Source organism: Poromitra crassiceps (genome assembly GCF_964638095.1).
Source record: "Poromitra crassiceps genome assembly, chromosome: 13".
Lineage (NCBI taxonomy): Eukaryota > Metazoa > Chordata > Actinopteri > Beryciformes > Melamphaidae > Poromitra > Poromitra crassiceps.
This window is the reverse complement of record NC_139644.1, coordinates 39,758,780-39,784,987: the sequence shown is the minus strand read 5'-3', so window position 1 is coordinate 39,784,987 and position 26,208 is coordinate 39,758,780. Positions and strand designations below refer to the sequence as shown.

Genomic DNA, 26,208 nt, shown 5'->3' with positions numbered 1-26,208 from the left:
CGCTGTTGGGCCTTTTTGACAACAGTGTCGGTGTGGCTGGCCCATGTCAGGTCCTGGTGGATGTTGACTCCCAGGTACTTGAAGCTGTCCACCTTTTCCACCACTGTGCCATTGATGGTGATTGGGGGGTGTGCGCCCCCCCCCCCCTCCTGTAGTCTACAATGATCTCCTTGGTCTTGGATACATTTAGAGAGAGGTGGTTGTCCTGGCACCATTGTTCCAGGGCCTCCACCTCCTTTCTGTAGGCCGTCTCGTCGCTCCTGGAGATCAGCCCCACGACTGCTGTGTCGTCTGCAAACTTCACGATGGTGTTCGAGGTTTGAGTCGCCACGCAGTCGTGGGTGTAGAAGTCGTACCAGAAGGGGCTGGAGACGCATCCCTGGGGCACTCCTATGCTGATGGTCAGTGGGGAGGAGGTGAGGTTGCCCACTCTCACCACCTGGCGGCGGTCTGTCAGAAAGTCCAGGATCCAGTCACACATTGCTGTGTTTAGTCCCAGGACCTTGAGCTTGTGCTGTGACACAGTGAGCTATCTCTACAGCTAGCTCTACAGAAGAGGAAAAAAGCACGCCTACAAAACTGCCGTTGATCACCTGGAAGACCTTCTGCCCCTGTGCAGATACGGTAACCCTGGGGAAAGCCTGGATGTTAAAGAAGATGTTGTGACAGCGGCTAGGCGGTACATGGTGTCACTGTATGAGAGGAGTGACTTCAGTGGTAATTTGGATGCACTGCGAGCCCATCTCTTTCGCAATATCAAAGGAGACATGCGTTGCCTTCCACCTACCGAAGATGCCTTCGTTCCAGTTACACCTTCGCCGAGCCCTGCATCAGTTGGCTGTATGCAAGCGAGCACACATGTCTCAACCAACCTACCCTGGCTGTTGCCATTGACTTTGGCAGAGAGCTTGTCAGTGGTAAGCTGATGGCAACCATGATGCTGAAGGAGGCAAAACCTGCAGAATTCAAACACACCAAATACTGTCACTGCAAGAAAAGCATGTGTGCCCGAGGATGCTCTTGTGTGAGAGCCAATGTCAAGTGTGTCATCGCATGTCTCTGCACTGGGGACCCCAACAAATGTTCAACGATTGAACTCACACTTGAAGACAGTGACAGTGATTGAGTTATTTCTCACACTTGAAGACAGTGACAGTGATTGAGTTATTTTGTTCATTGCAAAGTTAATTTTGTTATATTATAGACCTTGTTGCCAGTCTTTTTTCTTTCTTTTTTTAATGTGTTGTGTTCAATAATTTTGTTCAGCTAATGTTTAATTTAATGTTTTCTAGATACTGGTCACAATCTATCCAAATGAAGCTGTATAATAATTGTTTTGTTGGCTTGTCATCCAGTGTACATTTTGTGATTAAAATAATTTTGTTGTTTTGAATTTCTTGTGTTACAAGTATTGTCTTTGGGGTACAGGGTTTTGTTAAAACTAAAAACATGTCTCAAGGAATTTCGAGCATAAAGGTTATGAAATCACCACAGATCCATTGATTTTGGGTTGATTTTAATAATCTTTAGTGTGGAACGACTATAATATCTGCTGAACAGAATGATTGGCTGATGTCATATTTCAGGATATAATTGTTTACTAACAAAGTAAAGATGAAAATAATGGAGAAAATTCAAAAAACGAGTGCTTTTTTGTAATAGAAAATGGCTATAAATCATTTGGAAAGGTTTTGTAAGTGTATTTCTTAACTTGGTGTTGTCAACACACATGTTCTGTGTACCTGGGATGAATTTATTGACAGCCTACGCAACCCACAGAGGACTTTGAGGAAAAAAACCTCTTTCACATTTTTCGGTCAAAAAATAAAGGCTTCATATCCAAAAATGGCCACAACTTTTTTTCGCGAGGTTTCCGGCAGAGCAGACCTCTCATTCAGTGGACCTTAATGTCCAAATGAATAGATAAAACACAAACAAAAAGTATAGCATGCCATGTCAGGTCCTCTCAAATTTTGGGTGACTGGATCCCTGACTATCGTCTCATTGATCTCTCTCTCTCTCTCTCTCTCTCTCTCTCTCTCTCTCTCTCTATAGGCCAATATGTTGCTGCTGCTGCTGCCGCTGCGCAGTCACCAACTTATAATTTATTTTTACTGTCAGACTCGAATGTGTGCATATATCTGAGCCTATTAGACTCGAGCTTTCCCTCATGCAGTCTTTCAATGAAGTCTCACAACCTCGAGATTTTGCTGTTTGCACTCGCCGACTCGCCCCGCATATGAGCGCTATGTTGGCGAACCTAAACTGTCGGCATGGTGGTACTAAAATGTGTCGTAATAGGGGCATGTCGGGCATGTCGTAATAGAGGCATGTCGTAATAGGGGGATGTCGTAATAGAGGATTGTCGTAATAGGGGTATGTCGGAATGGAGGTTGCCCCCCAATTAGGTTATGCTGGAGGATGGAGAAATCGGCTTGAAGGTAATTTACTGCAGTCTCGAGAGAAGGAGCGGAGGAATATAAAACTGTATCGTCAGCATACATATGATATTCAGAGTGCTTTAGGCCGTCACAGATTCCATTCGCATAGATTAAAAAGAGGAGGGGCCCCAAGACAGAGCCTTGTGGGACCCCTTTATCCAAGACTACGGAGTCGGAGATGACAGAGCCGAGTCTTACACACTGAGTGCGATCTGAAAGGTAATCTAAAAACCAATCGGCTACATTTTGACCAACACCGATCTTTAGTAAGATGTTAATTAAAATCTGATGGTCCACTGTATCGAACGCCTTGGTGAGGTCAATGAATAAAGCTATACAGAAGGATTTTTTTATCAGTGGCTAACTTAAGGTCGTCCAAAACGTTCAGGCTAGCTGTTACAGTGCTGTGGCCTGACCTGAAGCCAGACTCCAAACTACTGAGTGTATTACTGGAGTCGAGGAACAACTTGAGTTGGTCGGACACTAATGCTTCTAAAATCTTGGCTAGAGCACAGAGGTTGGAGATTGGCCTATAGTTATTTAGAACTGTAGAATCACCAGACTTCAGGACAGGCGCAACCAAAGCTTGCTTCCATGAAGCGGTTCGATCCCCGCTCCCTCCCAGCTGCTGTCGTTGTGTCCTTGGGCAAGACACTTAACCCTCCTTGCTCCCGATGGTGTGTGGGCACCCTGCGTGGTAGCCTGCCGCCATTGGTGTATGAATGGGTGAATGTAGACTATCTACTGATTGTAAAGCGCTTTGGATAAAAGCGCTATATAAATGCAGGCCATTTACCATTTACCATGAAGCAGGCAGCTTGCTGGAACTAGTGGAGAGATTAAAAATGACCGTAATGGGCTCAGCAACGATCAGAGCTGCCAATTTTAAAAGAGAGGGGTCAAGGCCGTCAGAAAAGGACACAAAATCAAAAGCAAAATGACCTTCTGAAGCTGCATGGGTGGGATTGGCTGAAACTGGTGCTGATGGTTGGGCAGAGCTGGTGGTGTTGCGAGGACAAGGTGGTATTTCACAGTGTTGCTCATCAAAGATGTGACCGGACTTCTTGAAGTGAGCATTGAACAGGTTGGACATGGCTTTCTTATCAGAAATGAAAGAAGCAGAGTCATTTATTTGCAGTTTGTGCGGGACGTTTGCAGCTTTTTTACCCCGTAGGGCTTTGATTGTCTTCCAGAATTTTGAATGGTCATGGAAGCTATCAGTGGTTAGGGTCAAACAGTAATCTGCTTTAGATTTTCTGATAAGGGCCGTGCTCTTATTTCTAAGCGTACGAAAATGCCTCCAATCTGCCTCCAAATTAGAGCCGTGCCAAAATCATCTGCGCCCCAAAATGCCTGCGCAAACGGGATTTGGGCGGTCTTAACTACCAGAATTATTCACAGGCGTGGCCAGGCAAAGCTGGGCATTCCGTCAATCAAAACCAATCAGATTCCCGTCTTGCAATGGCTGTTTGCGCGAGGCAATATGCTGTAATTCTCTCCATGCGTAATAGAGTGTACTCACTCGTGTGAGGACAGAGAGAGCTTATTGACAGATCGTCTGTGGTGCCAACGACCCCCCGGGTGGTTATGAAGGTAAATAGTCTATGTCCATTGTCCAACAAGTTTTCTCAATTAATTTCCTTCTTTACAATGTGAGTTATATTTGATTGCCTCACTGAATTATCTGCTAATACCCAATTTTAGCAGCATAATTTGATGTCCTGGCATGACAAGGCTGTGCGTAATGACATATCCAAAAGGGATTTTACTTGCACTGCGCTGCGCTGCACGGAGATTATGGTGCGCAACCCAGCGCAGAGAGGTATTTGCGCGTAAGAGGTCCTTTTCAAAGCTCTTAGCGCAAAGTAATTGCGCGCTGCTGACTGATAATAATAATAATAATACATTTATTTTATATAGCGCTTTTCAAGAACTCAAAGTCGCTTTACAGAATACATGGGTCAAACATAAAACATAACAGAGACAGACATAAAACACAGACAAACAACAAAAGGAAAGGAAGGAGGGGTTGGCCATAGCAACCAGAGAGCAGCGGCAGCCAAACGCGCCAGCATTCACTCAACCGGAGCAGGGCCAACCTCCGAACATAAAACACAACAGAGACAGACATAAAACACGGACAAACAACAAAAAGAAAGGAGGGGGGGGGGGGGGGGGGGGGTTGGCCACAGCAACCAGAGAGCAGCGGCAGCCAAACACGCCAGCGTTCACTCAACCGGAGCAGGGCCAACCTCTGAACATAAAACATAACAGAGACAGACATAAAACACAGACAAACAACAAAAAGAAGAAAGGAAGGAGAGGGTAGGACTGTACGTGCATGTCCATGTATGTGGGCCCAAGAGTCATTGGAGTTATAGTTATAGTCATAAAGAGTTATACTGTATAGAGCAGGGTGGATGGAGTGGGCCTCAGGCTGCAGAGCAGGGTGGTGAAAGCCCTAGGCCACAGCTAGCAGAGCAGGATGGTGAAAGCCCGAGGCCACAGCTAGCAGAGCAGGATGGTGGAAGCCCCAGGCCACAGCTAGCAGAGCAGGATGGTGGAAGCCCCAGGCCACAGCTAGCAGAGCAGGATGGTGAAAGCCCCAGGCGACAGCTAGCAGAGCAGGATGGTGGAAGCCCCAGGCGACAGCTAGCAGAGCAGGATGGTGGAAGCCCCAGGCCAACAGCTAGCAGAGCTGGATGGTGGAAGCCCCAAGCCAACAGCTAGCAAAGCTGGATGGTGGGTGGTGAAGGCCCCAGGCCACAGCTAGCAGAGCTGGATGGTGGACGGTGGGTGGTGAAGGCCCCATGCCACAGCTAGCAGAGCTGGATGGTGGATGGTGGAGGCCCCAAGCCACAGCTAGCAGAGCAGGGTTGGTGGATGGTGAAAGCCCCAGGCCACAGCTAGCAGAGCAGGATGGTGGATGGTGGAAGCCCCAGGCCACAGCTAGCAGAGCAGGATGGTGGATGGTGAAAGCCCCAGGCCACAGCTAGCAGAGCAGGATGGTGGATGGTGGAAGCCCCAGGCCACAGCTAGCAGAGCAGGATGGTGGATGGTGAAAGCCCCAGGCCACAGCTAGCAGAGCAGGATGGTGGATGGTGGAAGCCCCAGGCCACAGCTAGCAGAGCAGGATGGTGGATGGTGGAGGCCCCAGGCCACAGCTAGCAGAGCTGGATGGTGGATGGTGGAGGCCCCAGGCCACAGCTAGCAGAGCAGGATGGTGGATGGTAAAAAAAGCCCCAGGCCACAGCTAGCAGAGCAGGGTTGGTGGATGGTGAAAGCCCCAGGCCACAGCTAGCAGAGCAGGATGGTGGATGGTAAAAAAAGCCCCAGGCCACAGCTAGCAGAGCAGGGTTGGTGGATGGTAAAAAAAGCCCCAAGCCACAGCTAGCAGAGCAGGGTTGGTGGATGGTAAAAGCCCCAGGCCACAGCTAGCAGAGCAGGATGGTGGATGGTAAAAAAAGCCCCAAGCCACAGCTAGCAGAGCAGGGTTGGTGGATGGTGAAAGCCCCAGGCCACAGCTAGCAGAGCTGGATGGTGGATGGTGAAAAGCCCCAGGCCGCAGCTAGCAGAGCTGGATGGTAGATGGTAAAAGCCCAGGCCCAGGCTGAAGCTAGCAGATGATGGTCTGCAGCCTACTACAGGCATAGGCTGGATCCAGTGCAGCAGAAAGAGTAGGCCGGGGTAGAGAGAATCTACCAAAATATCAAGGATTACAAACACCATCCATAGCTTTTGGTTGTTTGTCAGTTGCTGTTGCAATAAAAGTCAGGTAGTGCAACAATTTAAAACTTGCAAAAATTTAAAACATAGAATAATGGTTTAAAAAGGTTGGAGAGTCAGGAGCCCAGAACACATGCTGTCTCACTCTCACCTTCCCTCCCTTCTGACATTGCAGAGTAGACCAGGCGTCAGTAACCTAGGATAGCATAATGCCATCTATCACCACATTTTAGTGCTGAAACGCCTGCTTTGGCTTGTGGCAGCCAATGCCCAGTACAATTATCACAGGCATGCGCTTGTGTCCGCCGCCAATTTGCATTGCCCGGCATTAAACGAGCGCAAACGCTAAATTAGCGCCCCATATGTTACGCTGGAAATAAGGTCTGGGGTGTAAAAAAAAGGAATTCTCCTTTAACAAACCATGTTCTGATGTGGTGCCTCCTCTGGTAATGAAGGGCGCCTGTTCGGAGGGAGGGGAACTCGTTGGAATAGCGTGATCCTCCCACGTGCTATGTCCTACCGGTGAAGCTTCCCCTGTCAGGTGAAAAGAAGCGGCTGGTTAACTGCCCATGTCTCGGAGGAAGCATGGAGCCAGTTTTCGGCTCTCCCCAGATCGGCAGAGGGTGGAGCAGCAACCAGGATAAATATAAATTAGCACTAATGGGGGCTAAAAATGGGATAAAAAAAATCGGGGAAAAAAACAAAAAAAAACATGTTCCAATCCCCCAATGTTACTTCCTTATCTATAAGCCGTTACTCCATGCTCCTAATTTTCCCTCTAAGGACACTCAGAACCAGACAGTAAGAGATCATAAAAAGGAGAAACCAAGCCTTTACTGTAGCAGTCCTTTGTAATGTGTTCCTCCAGTGAGGGGAGGTGCAGAAAGTAATATTTTCGGTTTTGGCTTGTGTAGATCAAGCTGCATAATTGCAAGTATTTAAATAGTCTCTTCTTGGTAGATCACATTTCTGCAATCTCCTCAAACGACATAAGCTTCCACTCTTTGTATGGATCACCAATTTTCCTCAGTCACTTCTCTGCCCATAGAAATCCCCATCTGCTCTTCCAGGTTTAAACTCAGTAGTAAACCAGATCGGACTGAAATGTGATGAAGGCTGACAAATCTTCAAATATTATTGATGTCATACCACACACTTAAAGCCATGTTCAGACTAGGAGGCCAAATCTGATTTGTGAACTTAAGTGACCTATTAATGACTTCATCCAGATTGGTTTTATGAGTCTGAACGCTCCAAGTCTGATTTGTGTCACTTGTCCCAAACCACATATGGAGGTAGTTTCCAAACTGCTTTCGACTGATGTGACTTTAGTGTGGACGCGCAGATCCACCAAATCTGATCCACGTCACTCGTAACTCATCATCAAATGCTTCTGCGCAGGAAAACCACGTCACCAATGTACGTATTTACTGACGCCCACGTCGTTACCATAGCAACCCATGCAGATAGGCTGTTTAGGTCTGGACACACAGATCCGACTTGAAAATCAGATTTTGGAAACCAATCAAGATAATGATGATTAATGACTTTATCCGCAAATCGGATTTGCCTGTAATGTGAACATGGCCTTACTGTATCGTAATTTCTCGCCCTGCAACTCATGTCTAAATCAAATAGACATGAGTTACATCATCAGTGATGTCATAACTCTTTATCTACTTACCCATTGCGACATCATTAGTGACACCAGTGTTCCCACAACATGTGCTCATGCCGGTGCATTGTGTCCAGAGTCTCCTCCACCCTAGAATCGAATAGAATAGATTGCTAGTTTTTAATAGTTTCTAAAGTTGATATTCACATTAGTTCATATTAATAATCATTAAATAACTGTTAACAAATGTCTCTTTTTAACATGTATTAAGGGTTTACATCCCACCGGTCACAATAGTGACGTAAAAACTTTTTCAGTTATAAGGCTCTAAAAATATTCGTGAATGATGTATCAATGCATTTCCAGCAAATATTGAAAGAATAAAGGGTCTCAATGAAATATGTACAGTGTCACATGTTTAGTGTAAATTGTCACATGACCAGAGCTGTTTACTTCCTGCTTGCACCAGGTGAAGAGCTTGGCTGCATCAAAGCTCCCAAACAAAAGGTTATTAAAGTATGCTAACATAAAGATAGGACAACAATTTTTGGCACACATAATCTTGAAGGTGTACGCATTTGCAATTACTCAACTTTGTTCAGTGTGGTCATAGAATGAGTAAACATGTTGATGGCAACAATAGTGTCCACTGGGATAACAGGTATACACATATTTATACACATACATTTCAATCGGAGAGACACATTTCTAGAATGACAATGATTTATTAAATAATTAGATACACGAGCCTGTAGGTGTGAGCCGGGCGGTGAGACAATGTTTTTGTATTTCTTTATTCTTTCTTTTGCAGTGTTTAATTATGTTTTGAGTTGTTATGTTTCCTTTTGAACTGATGCATGCTTTTATTTTCTAGACGTGGTTTTGTGTTAATTGTCTCAAGCTTGATCACCACTGCACACCTGTTGTCTATTGGCACCAATCTGTGCTGGATGGAGCACACCTGCGACAAGAAAGACAGGCAGTGCAGGGGGCCTATTAGAAAATAGATAGAGCTGAGCCAACCAATTGAACAGCACCAGAGGATGGACTTAACCTGTTTGGAGGAAGTATATAAACTGTTGATACAGAAAGACAGCTGAACAAAAACACACACTGAGGAGGACACACACACTGAGGGGAAGCGGCGGAGAGGGGAGCAGCTGACGGCCCTGCCTGTGGGCAAGGTAAGGTGTGGGCAACTGAGCCGTTGCGGCTTGGGCCCCTCTCTCTCCCTGCGTACCTATGGGCGCACCGTAGATGACTGACGGGGGATGGGAGAGAGGGGGGGATGCCCAAACGTTGTCCCACACCTAGGTTGGTGAGACCCACAGGCGGGGTGAGGCTTCCCCGGCTCGCCGATGTGCCGTTTCCCTGCAGAGAACATGCAGTGACTGACAGTGGGACGCAGAAGCAGTGGCAGACCAGAAGCAGTGGCAGACCGCAGCAGCAGACCTGAAGCAGCAGACCTAGCAGCAGCAGACCAGAAGCAGTGGCAGACCGCAGCAGCAGACCTGAAGCAGCAGACCTAGCAGCAGCCCAGCAGCAGCAGACCAGAAGGAGCAGTGGGCCGGACCGAAACTCAACCCAAACCCAGCCTTGGAGCACCGCTCGCTAGCGGCCAGCAGAGGGAGAGTGTAAACTCTCCCTTCCGCGTAAGTCTTTGACCTTCTCGGTGTTCCATGTGCTTGTGGTGTAGACGTGTAATAAGCAGGATGTAAGCAAAGGACGGTTGACTCCCCTACAGTTTGTGTCTGTAGATCTGACCGAAGAGGAGAGGAGGCCCCCCTGCACGGTGGACTCCGGATTCCCCCAGTCATCCAGCACGAGCACTTTATGGGCTTGGCCCAGAGTTTTAGCTGGACCATTTGAGCTGCTGTATTTTAACGAAGACATTTTAGCTGCTGCAGTTTTAACCCCCTGTCTTTTATTTTTAGACTTAGGTGATCCCTGTTGTTGCATTTTATATTTTAGCCATTAAAAACTGTTATTCCTTGCACTGTGTCCTTGTTCACCTTTTTTGATACACCACTGGTTTTAACTGCTCTCCACCCGATGAAACGAACCTGGTTTTAGATCCCCATTTGTATTATTTTAAAGAGTCCTAGGCTCTTCAAACCTAGGTGGCGTTGTCGGTTTTAAATTGAGTGCACGCCTACAAGCCCACCACGGGCGTCACATAGGCACATTAAATTACATTTGGCGATTAGACTCCATCATGACGTCAGCTTGATAATGACGTCATGATAAGCAGGGGTATTGCAGCCAGGAGTAGGTTTGGATTTTCCCCCTCCCCCCGTGGAGTCTAGACCTGGTCAAGGATCAAGGATCAAGAACACTTTATTGTCATATGCAGCAAGCTACAATGAAAGTTAAAAGCCTCGGCCCATGACTTTGCTGTACAGTAGAAAAAAATAGAATACAGAAATAAACATGATAAAAGGTTAAAAAAAAGTTAAAGGGTTAAAAAAAAGTTAGAACCACATGAAAGACAGTTAAAGTGCATTTAAGGGACATTTAAGTTGTAGTGCAAACTGTGCTTGTCCATAAAGTGCAATGTCTTTATATGTAGTGCAAAAGGAGTCTGAATAAAGTTCAGATAAAACTACTTGGAGTTCAGGCTCCGTATGGCTTGTGGGAAGAAGCTCTTCCTCAGCCGCTCAGTCCTTGTTTTGAGGCAGCAGAGACGCTTGCCAGACGGAAGCCACTGGAAGATGGCATGGTGGGGGTGCAAACCGTCCTTGATGATCCTCTTGGCTCTGGTGCTACACCTCCTGGTGTAGATGTCCTCGAGCGAAGGCAGAGCAGATCCAGTGATGCGCTCCGCACACCTCACCACCCTGTGCAGTGCCTTCTTGTTCTGGGAGGAGCAGTTACCAAACCATGTAGTGATGCATCCTGACAGCACAGACTCAATCGTGGCGGTGTAGAAGGACCAGGGCCGATTTCACCAACGGGCTTACCGGGGCTGAAGCCCCGGGGCCCGGGACATCAAGGGGCCCAATTTTTTTTTTTTTTTTTTTTTTTTTACTAAATAATTTTTTTTTTTTTTACTAAATAATAATAATACTAAATAATAATAATAAAAGTGCTTGTTGTTACATCTCAGTGGCAATGTTTTCTTTCCAATCAGGCTGTTTATGAAAGAACATGATGGCTAAACCTACAGTTTGTGTTTGTAAGTTAGAATGCTGACAGGAGAGCAGGTGGTGACATGAAAGTTAGTGAGAAGATACTGAATAATTACATCACAACAGTATAATCCTAATGTTGATTTAAAATGAGATATTCCTTTAAATACGGCTAAAAAAGGTTAAAAAAAAACACTCAATTTTTTTTCGGCGGCTAGGCGCCGCCGACACTCCCTTCCGCTTGAGGGGGGGGCCCTGCAGAGATGAATAGCCCCAGGGCCCATGAAGTGTAAAATCGGCCCTGAGAAGGACTTTTGCAGCGCTGAAGAGATTTTAAACTTCCTCAGCCGCCTAAGATGGTACAGGCGCTGTCTCGCTTTCTTCACTACCGCGGTGGTGTTTGTGGACCAGGTCATGTCTGCTGAGATGTGCACACCAAGGTACTTGTAACTGCTCACGAACTCCACCGTGGACCCATTTATCTCCAGCGGCATGTGCTGTGCTCTCTGCCCCTTCCTTCTGAAATCGACCAGCATTTCTTTTGTTTTGGTGACGATCATGTCCAGGTTGTTGTTCTTGCACCATGATGTCAGCCTCTCCACCTCACTTCGGTAGGCCGTCTCGTTGTTGTTCTCGATCAGCCCCACCACCACTGTGTCATCAGCAAATTTCACTATGACGTTGGAGCTGTGGGTGGCTGTGCAGTCATGTGTGTAGAGAGGGATGAAGGTGAGGTCTTGGTCTTGCTGGTGAAGGCTTCTGAATCTGAAGACCTCAGAGAGGACTGGAGGAGAATGGGGTGGAGGAGGGTCGCAGGAATGCACTGAAAAAGCAGCAAACCACACAAAGAGAAAAGGCGGCTTGTCGCTTTGACAGCTAGAAGATGATAGGCTGAATGGGAATATGTGTCTTACTCTGAATGGTTTAATCTAAACATTACCGCCCACGAAACGGTGACGCTAGATAGAAGCGGGAAAAGGGGTGATTGATGACAGAGTGGTATGAATGAGTGGGCGTGACAACTAGATGGTTTCTCATTGGAGAGTGTATAAATGAAGGAGAGTGAATGAATGACAACTGACAGGTCTCTTGCTTAAGATTTTTCGCTTAGGGACTGTTCGTTATTTATGAGAGGGGGGGTATGGTGCAGAAAGGGGGAGGGGTATCAAATATTTTTTTGAGTACTGGGGAGGGACTTGTGTTTTTTATTTTGGCTTTAGGGAGGGTTATACAACATTCATTTTTTGTATTGTGTATATATTTTAAATGCGTTTTTTCGTTCCAAAATTCATGTTTACTCCCCTATTTATATCTATGGTTTACCTGTATCGTGACTGGACTTGGTATCTCCCATTCCTTCCTTTCACGTAAACCGCTGCTCCTATGCACTGTGTACAGGCCCTCACTCGGTCCTGCTGTTTGCTTGGTGCATTGACTGGAAACGTTTATCATCGGTTTATTGTTTCAGAGCTGGAATTGTTGACACATATGCAGTTGGCTAGGCTCAGGGCCGGTTCGTACATATAGGCGACCGCCTAGGGCGGCACTTGGAGGGGCGGCAAATTGTGCGCCTTAACTTGCAGCTCTCCAAATATTCTCCAGCACTCTGCCTCTTCCATGCTCTTCCCCGTTAGATCCATCCCCGCTGTCCGCGGCACGAACCGCCCGCCCTACTATGCCTCTGATTGGCTTACCCTGATATTCTTACCCTAACCCAACCAATCATCACTCCTCATGCCTAAACAAGCACTACTACTAGCCAATCAGAGGCAGAGGAGGGCGGGTCATCATGTCTTCTCTATCCCGCTTGAATGAGGTAGCCTACAAGTAGACTAATTTACATCATTAACTTTGGGTTAAGGTAGCCTAGGCCATGTGCTCATATGTGTGTACCAGTATTAGTGTAATCAGTAAATTAGCGCGATATTTCTAACGTTGTTTCTGGGTTCCAAAACAATCTGTTTCCCTGTGCGGTGCACTTTGCCTGCCCATTCATTGGAGAGACCAAAATTCCAAGATACAATATCTGAAGTTTCTCAAAGTTGAAACTACCTCTGCAGTAGTAGCCTACAATAAAACAAGACAGACTTAATGGACTGGCAACAATCTCCATATAAAATGAACTGGCAGAGAGAATCCTAATAGAAGATGATTGGATTTATTTAAAGACCTTTGCTGACGCAGCCCCCGCTGGTGTCCACTTCTGAAAGGTAAACAGCTCGTAACAACAATTCGCCTTTGTTAAGTTGTGAATCTGCTGATGATATAGGCTATAGGCTAAATAATGTACATTGTGAGTCTTATATTACTGTGCTTGCGCCGCCGTGCGCACATTCCGTGTTTTATGCACATGAGAAAGTGGTAGATAAGAGAGATTTGCATAGTTTGAGGGTCTGAAAAATGTGATTATTTGGAAAATATCTGTGCTGTATCATGACTGCTGTGGTTATTGGAGTTATTATGCAGACCTGTGCAGACCTGTGGCGCGTTATTTTTGTAGGTAGGCTATATGGATGTGCAAAATGCCTGCATATTGCGTCATGCATACTTTGATGCTGGTATGGTGTTGCCAATTGGGGGCGGCATAATTTGTTCTCACCTAGAGCGGCAGAATGGCACGCGCCGGCCCTGGCCAGGCTACTGTAGGCTTCATAACTAAGCAGTTATGTTAAATAAGGCAAATAAATAAAATAAATAACGTTAAATAAGGCAGTTATTGGGCTGGGTAGCCTACTAAACGTTATATGCCCCCCGCCCCCTCTCTCCCCCGATGTCATAGGGCGCTATCAAACGTAGCCAAATCATCGGAAAAGGTCATATTTTCTTCAATACTACCTTTGGTGTGAATATGATAAAGTGTGGTTATTTATGGTGGAGGGAGGGTCATGCATTTATCTCCAGTCACTCAGGGAGGGACATGGAAAAATATTTATAGATCTGGGGAGGGTGAAGGAAAAAAACAAAAACAAAGTCGCCCCTGCACCATACCCCCCCCTCTCATAAATAACCAACAGTCCCTTAAGCTTCTTTAGGGATGGGTCCTGATTTTCAAATGTACGTCAGCGACGCCAACAATGGTTTGTCACAGTAGAACATGGATCAGACCTTCACCAATGCAGTGCGACTCTACCGCCAGGCTCATGGGCACTACAGCACCTCGGACATGACATGTGGCATACCGTCGCAGATAGTGTCTAACCTCGTGATGGATGGCCTCCTGCCCAAATTGAGGGAGCTCATCTCCTTTGACTCAAAGGCAAGATGCAGGAGAGGCAGAGGAACTGGATGCTGATCAGTGACACGGTGTACAACCTGTTGCAGCACCAGGGCCAAACCTACAAGGCTGTAGTGCAGCGGTGTGAGTCAGGGCATCCGATGCTGCAGGCTTCCATATAGACATGGTCCAGATCATCACCACCAAGGAGCATGTCACCAACAAGATGTGGTCCACCCCAAGGCGGAGAAGCTGCTGAAGGTGAGCATCCAGCCCTACATAATTGCTCCACATTGGATGCCATGATGGAGCCAATGAGCCAGGGCTTCTCCGAGATCTGCCATGCTTTCCTCAGGGAGCTGGTGGACATGAGCAATAACATCATCAACAAAGGCACCAAGGAGAATGTGGGGAGCCCATGAAGAAGATCAGTATGTTGGCCTCCCCCCTGGTGAAGATGTAGAGCTGCTACGAGAAGGTGGAGCAGCTGAGCCTGGAGGGTCTGCAGCAGAGTTTCGAAGTCTCCAGCCCCTCTGTATTCATCCAGAGGGAAAAGCTCCTCATGAGAGAGCAAATAGATGATGCACTGTACACCTTTGAGTAGATAATTCACCACAATGACTGGAGTCTAAGGGTACAGAGGGCTCTGTAAGACCATCCAGTGCTGCCAGAACCGAGTAATCAAGAAATGTGACCTCAACACGGTGAGCAAGCGTTTCTTCAGGCACCTCCTGCACCTCACAGCTGCCGCGTTCCCAGGAGCTGATCTTTGAAGACCTCTCCCATTTCCTCCTGGTGGAGAACATTTTCCAGGAGGTGGTGCTATTCCATCATGGTCATCATGATGACTGTGAAGGAGGCAGCGGTCCAGTGGAGACACAACCACTGTACAGGGACCATTGACCATTGACTCGGCCAGGAAGTACGGAGCCCAGGAGGACTCTGTCGTGGACAGGACAGAGTCGGGGAGGTGGCGAGGGCGAGGAGTCCTAGAGGAGGAGGAGGATGAAGCAGGTGGTGTACATGATCCAGGTGTCGGACTCCAGAGTTCTTCCTGGTGAGTCGTGGAGGATGGGGGGGAGGAAGGGGAGGATGAGAACAGCCAAGCGCACAAGCCAGAGTGAGAACAGAACCATCAGTCCCATCAGTGGGCGAATGTGCTATAAGAAGCACACTAGAGTAGATGACCCCCTGCAGGGAGAGGAAAGACAGTGGCGCAGGGGGAACTCCTACCCACCAACAAGGAGGCACTGGCAGCTACAGAGGTGTTGCCGCCGCCGCCACAGAAACAGAGCAGGCGCCCATGTCCGCACCACAGGGTCCCCCAGAGGTCACGCTGGACTTCCCCCCACTGCTGCATGATGACAGCAGCTTCCAGTCCCCCACTGGTGAGGAGGTGGTGGAGGAAGAGGAGGAGGGGCGGTACCCTCCAGTATTGAGGATCTGCCCACTAGCACATAGGCTCCACCCTCTAGCATAGAGCCCCCCCCCCCTTCCAAATGTGTCAATAGCTGGGCTGGGATAAGAATTTTGATAACTGCATGGGAGTAATATGTTAATTCAGTATACACATTAGATGCACTGTTATCCCACCGGTCACAATTGTTGCCGACCATAAAACTCACCTTTTCACCTACTTTTCCATCAAAATTTAAAAAAATGGCAATTGATTAATTCAAAGGGTTACTAATGACACATGATTAGGATATGTTTATTTCTGGGAAAAATTCTGGTTTAAATGGGTTAAGGTACTAATATTAGTAAATGGTTGATGAAGATGTTAACATGAAGTCCGCCATGAAGTTGAGGTTTGCTGGTTCTTTTATCTTCATGTGGCCCTAACCTATAAATGCTTGTGCATGTTCTATAAACATTACTTAACCATAATTAACCATTTATTATAGATCTTTGTGACCCTTATTGTAAAGTTGAAAACATGTAACCCTTACAGATCCGGGCAGGAATCGTTTGGTTTAATTCACCTCCAGCATTGTCACGAGATGACCACAGTTTTTTTTTTTTGTTTTTTTACCTTTATTTATACAGGGGAGAGTCCCTTGAGAGCAAGCTCTCATTTACAAGGGAGCCCTGGTGGACAAAGAACATATACAGCATTTACAAAATTACAGGTTAACAAGACAGACAATAAAAACAACAAGCGCATAATTAAATAATTTCAAAGAAAACATGAACACACCCTACGAGGAATGCTTTCTAAAAGTGCTTTAAAAGAAGCAAGCGGGATCAAGTGATCCATTTTTAAGTTTTCCTGGAGCACATTCCATTTGTTGGGGGCGAACCAAGAAAAAGCAGTCTTTCCTTGTTCGGTCCGCACCCGTGGGACAGACAGTCTGATATAGGACCGCGACCGTGTTTGATAACCTCCACTGTTACAAGAAAGGAGTGAGGATAGGTAAGATGGAAGTTTCCCAATTAATGCTTTATAAATAAATATCAGACAGTGCTGATCTCTACGCTCCGACAGGGAGGACCAACCCACATTTTCGTACAGAATACAATGATGTGTACTGAAAGCATCACCTGTAATAAAACGCAGAGCGCTGTGATATACAGCATCAAGAGGCTTTAAGACGGAAGGAGAGGCATACATGTAAATCACTTCACCATAATCAAAAACTGACATTATCATATCATCATATTATCATATAACAGTTTTTTCTGGCCAATAGTGAAAAACAAGACTTGTTTCTATACAAAAAGCCGATTTTTCTCCTCAATTTCTTTGTGAGATGTTCTACATGTACATGAAAAGAAAGTTTGGTGTCCAACCAAATATCAAGATACTTGTAAGAATGTACTGATTGAATTTGGTCGCCTTGAAGCATACGGATACACAAATTATCATTTCTGTTTATAGATCTTGAGAACAACATCCACTTTGTCTTATTGGATTTCAAAACTAATTTAAGATCGAACAGGGCCCGCTGCAACGAATCGAAAGCGGCCTGCAAAGATAAGACGGCCTGTGCCGGGGTGGGTCCAAAGCAATATAAGATTGTGTCGTCCGCATAATAATGGACGTTGCAGAGATCAGAAGGAAGAAAAATGTTATTTATATAAAGATTATTATTTATATAAAGATTGTTGTAGCGGCACCACCTTGGAGATGCAGTTCTGTTTTCAGCTACTGTACCAGAAGTGGCAGTGAGTGTTTGACCTGCCTAGTATTGTATTCGCCATGTATTGAGGTACCCTGAGCGCCCCACGTGACTGCAGGGGGATTTCAGAAGGCAGAGCAAAGAAAATTTTGGCCATGACTGTATCACTTCATAAGCGCATCAGAGTGCTGAATAAGCATTGCTTAACTGTAATTAACCATTTAATGCGCTTTGTGTCCCTTATTGTAAAGTTGAAAACAAGGGATAATTCATGTCCAGCTTTAAATATGAATTTGAAGTCACCCTGATAAGTTTGGTTTGATATTATGCGCTAAAACTGATCATTTGTTTTGAACTGCGACCTGAAAACGAGGAAAACGGGGCATATGAATTACTTGTATTTAGTCCTGTAAATAGCTTATTTTCCGACACGCAGCGACTCATATCCTTATTATATCATAGAGAGGGGGTCATCCCTATGTTCCCCGGGTCCTATGTTCCCCGTTTTTGTGGGACCGGGGAACATAGAAGCCGCAATGCCGACCTTAGGTTTAGGCGTGGGGGTGGGAGAGGTTAGGTTTTGGGTTAGGGTCTGGGGGAGGTTAGGTTTAGGCATGGGGGGAGGTTAGGTTTGGCGTGGGGGCTGGGAGAGGTTAGTGAAAAACGGGGAACATAGGACCCGGGGAACATAGGTACGCTCCCATAGAGAGAATGAGAAAATGAACACTCTATTTACCTTGGTGCTGTTGGCAGCCTGCTCTGTTTGTTGCTCGTTACATTGGTAGATAGGAGCTCCCCTTCCCCCGCTGCTGTTTGTAATCCATATGACGTTATTCCATACGGCTGGCCATGTGAATTAAAATTAATTGTCTATATTCTCGAAAACAGATAAATATCAGCAGTGTTTACCATGCTGTACTATGAACAGTTAAGCTAGCAAAGCAACAGGGTGGTAAGGTATTCATATTGAGTCGCCTCACAAATATTGTGATATAGAACAGGCAGTGACCTCTGCAGCAGCACAGTGAGATTGGATACTACGTAATTGGCCAATTAAAAACCTGGGAACAGTGGTGGGGTAATGGTTACATTGTCCGCCTCGCGCAAGTGTCAATCTGTGTTCCCGGTGTTGTGCCGAGTTTTGCACCCCTGCCGCCAAATGCATCCCCACCTCACAGGAGCACATTGTAATGATTTATACAGAAACGTAACTGTTTAAAAATGATATAATTGTCTGGGTAGACGTAACGTGCCCATTTCTACGTTAAAACAGCCCCAAAATATGGTGGAGATGCAATTCTCGGCAGGGGTGCGGAACTTGGCACGGCACCAGGTGCAGGCGCAAATTGGGGCCGTGCTAAGTCATCTGCGCATGGCGCAAATGGGATTTGGGCTGTCTTAACCACCAGAATTATTCACAGGTGTGGCTTGTCAATGCCTGGGCATTACATCAATCAAACCAATCAGATTCCCGTATTGACTGTGTGTTTGTAGTTTCACACACTACAGACAGAGTGAAGGTACAGCAAAACCATGTTTAACATGTTGTTTTCACATAATCCACACACTTTTATTATCGCCTCGGGTCCAGTGGACCCAAACACCACAAATGTAATATAAATGTGTAGGGGGTGCACAGTGTGCACTCAATGAAAATATGATCTTTTATATATTCTTCACAGAAAATGAGCTAAGGTCAATGAGTATCACGGTGAAAAAATAATTAATTGCATGATCTTTCTTTTAGTAAACATTGAAAACGGGTCCCACGGACCCGAACACCATGGGTTAAAAAGGAATGGTTCACACTCATCTTTTTTCATTTCTGAATCAACATACTGTATGAGGCTGCAATGTATTAAAAGCTGAACTAAAATCAACAAACAATAGCCTTTTGTCAATAGGCATGCATAAGCCGTGGGGTCTTCCAAGTGTTTAGTGACCGGATGTGTGACGCTATTACTGAATAGTGTCATTGTGCCCAAGGCCAGATTAGCACCCCCAGGGTCCCCCTCCCCCTCCCCCTCCCTGAACACTCGGACATAAGGGGGATGGGCATTTTTTTTATATGGTCTCTCCTGATTCTAAATATAACTGAATCGCTTTGTTTGACCACCCTCAGCTATCCAATGACATTCAATCATGAGACTTAGGGCTCTATCGTCGCAAAGGCAGTAATTTTGTGTTAGCGCCCATTTTGCACTGGAATAGCGCCGCGCAAAGACCTAATTGTGGGCGTGTCAGCCCGCTGTGCTTAACACTCCCATATAGGCGTGTTAATGCCCAAAACAGTATTCACAGGTCATGGATCATGTCCATCCCCCTTAAAAGCCGCAGCGTCATGTCTGTGACAGCAGCTTCTTTATGCTGAGTGGGGAAGCAGAGGGACAGAGTGAGAGAGAGAAAGAGAGAAAGAGAGAGAAAAGAGATGGGGAGAGCGAGAGAGAGAGAGAGAGAGAGAGAGAGAGAGGGGAGAGAACGAGAGAGGGGAGAGAATTGGAGGATGAACCAGTGGGGATTCAGATAAACCATTCGAAACTAACGAAAATTGGTGCAGATGGAACGATCTATTTGAAACACATCAAAGGGATGCCACGCAATTACACAGTGAATATCCCCATGGTGTTATATATGTCCCAAAGTGTGCGCTTAATGTAATTAGTCATTGCATTCATATAGGCTATAACATAGGCTACACATTTAAAAATATTTGTTTCTTTAATAGGGTAGGGATGTGTGATATTTTAATTCTAGCCTATTTCAATAGCCTATATCAGAATTGTCCACTCGGGTTAAGCTATTGACTGCGGTCACGCCATCCGTGCTGTGGAGAAGCTGGTCTTGCATGCGTGTAATTGTAGGGAAAGAGGTTACTGTACTGGCCGGCAAAACTTTCTCAAAAGTAATCTACTGTTATAGCCTACACCTAACACCACAGACCTGTATGGGAAGTATGTAGCCTAATAAAACTATAATAATAATAAAACGGATGGACGGACACACGTCACTTATGGAAGCGGCTCGACCACTTAAAAGTATTGTCAACAAAAGTATGACAAGATGAGACATAATAGTCTTTTTGGGCGGACAACCTCAAAGCATTGGTTGTTTTCCATTTTAACCAATCATAATACTGAATCTGCAAGTGCAAGTGAAATTCTCACTGCCCCATCTGATCTCATATGATATGAAAGACGTCACTGTCAGTAACACATTCTCAACCTAAACACAGTTCAAGGTGTGCTTACTTCTTATTGGAATTTTGACAGACAGGAGAAATATCCTTCAGTAAAATCCATTACGAGAAAATTCAGACTAAAACATTTACCGAAAGTAGACTAATTACAACTGAGTTATACGGACAAAATCTTGACCTCCTCCCCCCCCACACCCACCCAAAAAATAGACTAACATTTGACTTTAAACCAAGTAAAGTTTTCAGTAAGCGACCCAAGATTAAAACAAAATTTGAAATTATTGTCAAAATTAACTTCATTCAACTTCATCTTCATCTGCATGTCTGCATTCTATTGCGCTCTGTGAGGAATACAAAGAGTGTCTTTGTGAACAAATTCCTCTTGCCAGTGTAGATTTAGACCACACTTTACTATCATCTAAATTATCAGCAGAGCTTTGAGAAAGCGTCAACAAAATAGGGTCGAGTACTAAATATGGCATAGTAGGTTATAGATTTTTACTGTCCATTGTACCAACTGTCATGTTGAAATAGAGGTGACCCATATATATATATATATATATATATATATATATATATATATATATATATATATATATATACTGGATATAGTGAATCAGAAGAGGATGAGTTATTGCTTCCCCTGTTTATTTGTTGCATACTTATTTCTCTTCTTTGCCAAACCCAAATAGTGATAGCCCCTCCCGAAATGTTTAAACACATTTCCAGAAACAGGGTCTCCATTTCTCAAAAACTTTAAACACAAAACTGAAACAGGTTAATCACTTTGTCAAAACTCCACTGCACTCAAAACCATGTTCTCTCTTCTCAACACAGATTATTTCCACCAAAACATTATAGAGCATCAAGTAAACACTGGTGTGATCAATTTAAAACACTGCCATCAAAATAGTGTTCATGTATGTTTTGGCTTCATGAGGCCATGTTCCATATTCAAATACATGAAATTGTGTGAAAATAGTTTCCTTTTTCTCATTTTGGTGAAGTTTTCTCTTCTTTTTTCTTCCCCCCCCTCCAAAATAGCATAGTTGATGCAACACAAAATGACAAATGATAAATAACATAATAAACACTGATTGTAATGAGGGTGTTGCATTTTGAAAGTTGTTTTCCAGGTGTACAAGCTAATGATGCAATTTGTGTTTAGATTTGTGCAAAAAAATTGGATTTAGAAAGACATTTGAGTGCAATGGAATTGTGCAGTTTAGCAGTTTGGAGTCATGTTGTTGATTCATGATGAGCTTCAAGTTTTTTGGGAATTGTGTGCTGCACAGCTCCATTTTGTGTCTGTATTCAATAGAGAAAAACTAAAACTAACTGAAATAAAATAAACTTACCAGGCTGAGGATGATTGCTGGCCATGTTTGTCTTGTAAAGCCAGATGAGCTGTGGTGTCAGTGTCGAAGTCTTCCTGCTGAATGGTTTAATTTTCAGTTCACTGTATCCTTTTTTATAACCTCATAATAGCTCCCTCCCCTAAAAAAACTCCCTCCCCTGTAACATCACCAGTAGGACCAAGTTTACCACCTAAGAAATCAAATGACTTTGTTTTAGGGCTGTCAAACGATTAATTTTCTTAATCTTGCGATTAACTATAGTTAATCGCGATTAATCGCATCTTTGTATCGCATGTTTAAAATGCATTATTTTGCTTTTCGAAGCATTTTTAATTAGGCTAGATAATAATTCTTACCAGTGTGTCGTGATTGGGAATCAAATGAATGCAAATAAATGTACTTTGTGATCTTGAATTTTAAGATTTATTTTCAATTCAATAGAAGTGCAATGTAGACAGGAGGTAACAATGTCTACAAAATATATCTTGAATAGAAAATAAATGCGTAATTGTAAACAGTGCAGTACACGCTCCAGAACCGATACTTTCAGCGGCGGCGCTGTAAAGCAGTCGAAACCCAAAATGACACAGCTGAAGAAGGCTGTATCTGAGCTAAAAACTTTGGCACTTCCATGTGAATAATGGAAACTGTGTATATTGATAACGTGTATATCGCGTTATACTGCATCCAAGCTAACTAGTGCATTGGCCCAGGTACAAGCATGGTTACGAGACTCATGTCTCATGCTTAACACAAAGAAAACTGTATGTATGATGTTCACCAAGCGACCAAATAAGTTGAGCAGATCCTATGTCTTCCTGGAGAGAGAAGAACTGGAACTGGTACCACAGTTCAAGTACCTTGGAGTTATTTTGGACTCTAACCTCACTTTCAAAAAACATGTAAAAAAGGTGTCCAATACAGTTAGATTTAACATACAGAATTTCAAACAAATCAGGCCCTTTATCACAACGGATGCGGCTAAAGCCTATCTCCACTGTATGATCCTCTCTCACATAGACTACTGCTCCACTGTTTGGTCCTTCGCTGGTGTCACTGTGCTCAAACCCCTTGAACAGCTCTATAAAAAAGCCATCAAGGTGTTTGACAAAAAATCACAATCACATCATCACTGTAAAATCTTAGAGAAATATCAGCTCCTTAGCTTTAACAATTTTAGAACATTTAAAAGCACGTGTCTAATCTATAAATGTTTACACGGCTTGGCTCCTCCTCCTCTAGGGGAGTTCATTAGAAGGAAGAATAGAAATTTGAGCACAAGGGCAGCAGCTAGGGGGGACTGCGAAGTCCAATCTAGAAAATCCACATTCTCAAAAAACACCTGGTCGATCAATGGCAGCACTAGCTGGAACACACTGCCTATGGCTATTAGGGAAAGCCCCACTTTTGCGGCATTCAAAAGCCAGCTCAAAAAATGGCTTAAAACAAACCAATTTTGTGAGCTTAATAGCTGCCTTCCAAATCTTCTTCTCTTCCTGCACTAGGCACTTCACCACTTAAGTGTAGCACTTAAGAGAGAGTAGAGTACAGGGGCGGTTCTAGGCCTTTTTTGGGTGGGCTTTAGCCCACCCAAAAATAGTCTCAGCCCACCCAAAAAAATAGAGGCAAAAAAAACGTTTTTTTCTCTCCAAATCCATGGTGCAAGGCAGATATTTAAACAGCCTTGTTTGTGTACAGTACCAGTGGCATGGTAGTAATAAAAAGGGATTAAGGACCAGGACCCCTGGTGGTCAGTAAGATGGGCTGGTTGAGCAAATGTTAAAATGATCTTTATTTATTATTTATTTTTGCTTTAAAACTATTTTTTAATTTTCTGCTTAAAGTTCATGAAAAAAAGTGGCATTCTTGTTTTTTCCCACAATAATTTCATAATACCATTTGTAATGCCACCGTTGTAGTGCTGTTGTTCAAAATTAAAGTACATTTTCTCAGATCTCAGTCTTTCTAGTCACACAATTTATTCAGTGTTTCCCATACACTGATCTATTTGTGGTGGTACACCCTACATAGATTTTGACCCCCACAAATACTGCCACATATTCATTTCAACTAGTTGACTGCAAACTCCTGCTTTAGTGCTTACAGTATATTATTATCTTGTCGGAATATTATTCCAGCCAATAAGTTAGGAAGTTCCCTTTTTTTTTTGGAACTTATTTTTATTTATTTTCTCAAGTGCAATCATACATTTATTCATTCATTTACATCACAGGTATGGGTGTATTGAAATGCAGTCCATATAATCTTGTCTTTTCAATGTCCATAGTCTCCATTCCCATATGACCGGGTTTGTTATTGTCTTTTCTTCGTATGTAGAGAAAAGACATACAGCATGACAGTCAGTTCAAAATTATAGAAGATAATAGACAAATTAAAGCAAAAGAGGAATTAAAATTAATAGCCTACTACAGGTGTTGTTCACTACACTCATAGGCAAAACAAAATACAAAATAATTGGTGACCACCTCATCAAGAATGCATCTGTCCTTAATTGTAACCTTGCAGTTATTTCCTCCATCTGATAAACATCTTTAACCTTCTCCTTCCATTGTATTATCGTGGGGGGCTGCGGTCTCAGCCAAGAGATTGTGATCATTTTCTTAGCGGTTAACAGAAGGACTCTAAGTATTCGTTTCAAGTTATTGTTTCCCATATCTTCTGGTATTATTCCTAATAAATAGTAAGATGGTTCCAAGGGTAATCGAATCCCTAGACAGTTCTTAATTTCTGTTTGTATGTTCTGCCAATAATCCCCTAATTTTGGGCAGTCCCAGAATATGTGTGAATGCTCTCCTATCAGGCCGCAACCCCTCCAGCATCTGTCTGAGGTACCACCAAACTTTGACGTGATGAGAGGAGTCCTGAAAAACCTAATCTTAACCTTCCATTCAAATTCCTTCCAGATGGGACTACTAGTTGTTTTGTGTCCCTCTGCGCATGCTAATTCCCAATCTTCTTCCGAAATTATAGATTCCATCTCCAGTTCCCATTTTCTTTTAATGTCCAGACTATTATCCATTAAATCTCCTTGCAGTATTTTATATATGTAGGAGGTGATTTTCTTTTTAACAGTCCCATCAATTGTTAGCATAAAAAAACTTTCTAGATGTGATGGTGTATTACATAATTTGTCCCATTCTTTGTGTTTCTGGAGGTAGTGTCTTATTTGTAAATATTTAAAAAAATCATTGTGTGGAAGGTTATATCTGCGCTGAAGTTGTTCAAAGGTCATCAGGACCCCTCTTTCAAACATTTGACCCAACATGATTAGACCCTTTCTTTCCCATTCTTTAAACCCTGCCCCTATTTTGGATGGGAGAAAATCAATATTTCGTGCAATCTTCATCGCTATAGATATTGATGAGGGGAGTCTTAGCTTCTGTCTCACGGTTGACCATATTTTCAGAGTGGTTTTTACCCATTGATTATTAATTTTATGTATTTTCCAAGAAAAAATGGGATTACATCTAATGGTGCTTTTGGGCAATGATTTTGTTCCATCCCCACCCATATTGTGTCTTTGTCTTGAGATAGCCATGCTACCATTGATCTGAGCTGAGCTGCCCAATAATATTTTTCCATGTTGGGTAAGTCTAGACCCCCCTTTTCTTTTGAGCATAATAGTCTTTTAAGTCTAATTCTGGGTCTTTTGTTTTGCCATATAAATTTAGATAGCCATTTGTTAATTGTTCTAAATGTAGCAGTAGGGACCTCTATGGGTAGGGATTGGAACAAAAATAACAACCTTGGTAGTACATTCATTCTTATTGTTTCTACACGCCCTATCAGGGAAAGGGGAAGGACTTCCCATCTTGTAAGATTAGTTTTTATTTCATCCATCAATTTCTCATAATTGGCCTTAAATAGTTGTGATGTGTTAGGAGTTATGACAATTCCTAAATATCTGAATCCTTGCTTGGACCAGTGAAATTTAAATTTTCCTTCTAACTGTGGTGGCCAGCTCCCCACCAGCATCATTGCCTCAGATTTTGATTGATTAATTTGGTAACCTGAAAATTTCCCATATTCTTTTAAACTACTCATGCCGGAACTGAGGAAACAGGGTCACTGATGTACGTCAATAAGTCATCCGCGTAAAGCGAAGTCTTATGTTCTGTCTGACCATCATCTTTTATACCTTTAATATTTTTATTTTGTCTTATTAATGTTGCAAGGACTTCAATATTTACAACGAAGAGCAAAGGACTAAGGCAATCTCCTTGGCGGACCCCTTTCTCAAGGTTGAAGAAATCTGAACAGCAGCCATTCACTCTAACGCATGACCTTGGATTTGTGTATATGACCTTCACCCAGTCCACAAACGTTGAATGAAATCCCATAGCAGCCAGTGTTTTATATAGAAACTGCCAGTTTACAGTGTCAAATGCTT

At 44.0% G+C, this 26,208-nt stretch overlaps 1 protein-coding gene across 1 annotated transcript in view; it reads right to left on the bottom strand.

The window, feature by feature from the left end:
- LOC310787227 (GTPase IMAP family member 7-like) overlaps positions 1-21,914 on the bottom strand; it is a 35,044-nt gene extending 13,130 nt beyond the window's left edge. The window contains exons 1-3 of the mRNA XM_083648593.1: positions 21,798-21,914; positions 7,852-7,932; positions 6,588-6,701 (exon numbers count right to left, since the gene is read on the bottom strand). Of these exons, the coding sequence (XP_083504719.1) occupies positions 6,588-6,701; positions 7,852-7,932; positions 21,798-21,822 (220 nt within the window). The 5' untranslated portion in view covers positions 21,823-21,914. The remainder of the gene's footprint in view (positions 1-6,587; positions 6,702-7,851; positions 7,933-21,797) is intronic.
- Between the last annotated feature and the right edge of the window lie 4,294 nt (positions 21,915-26,208).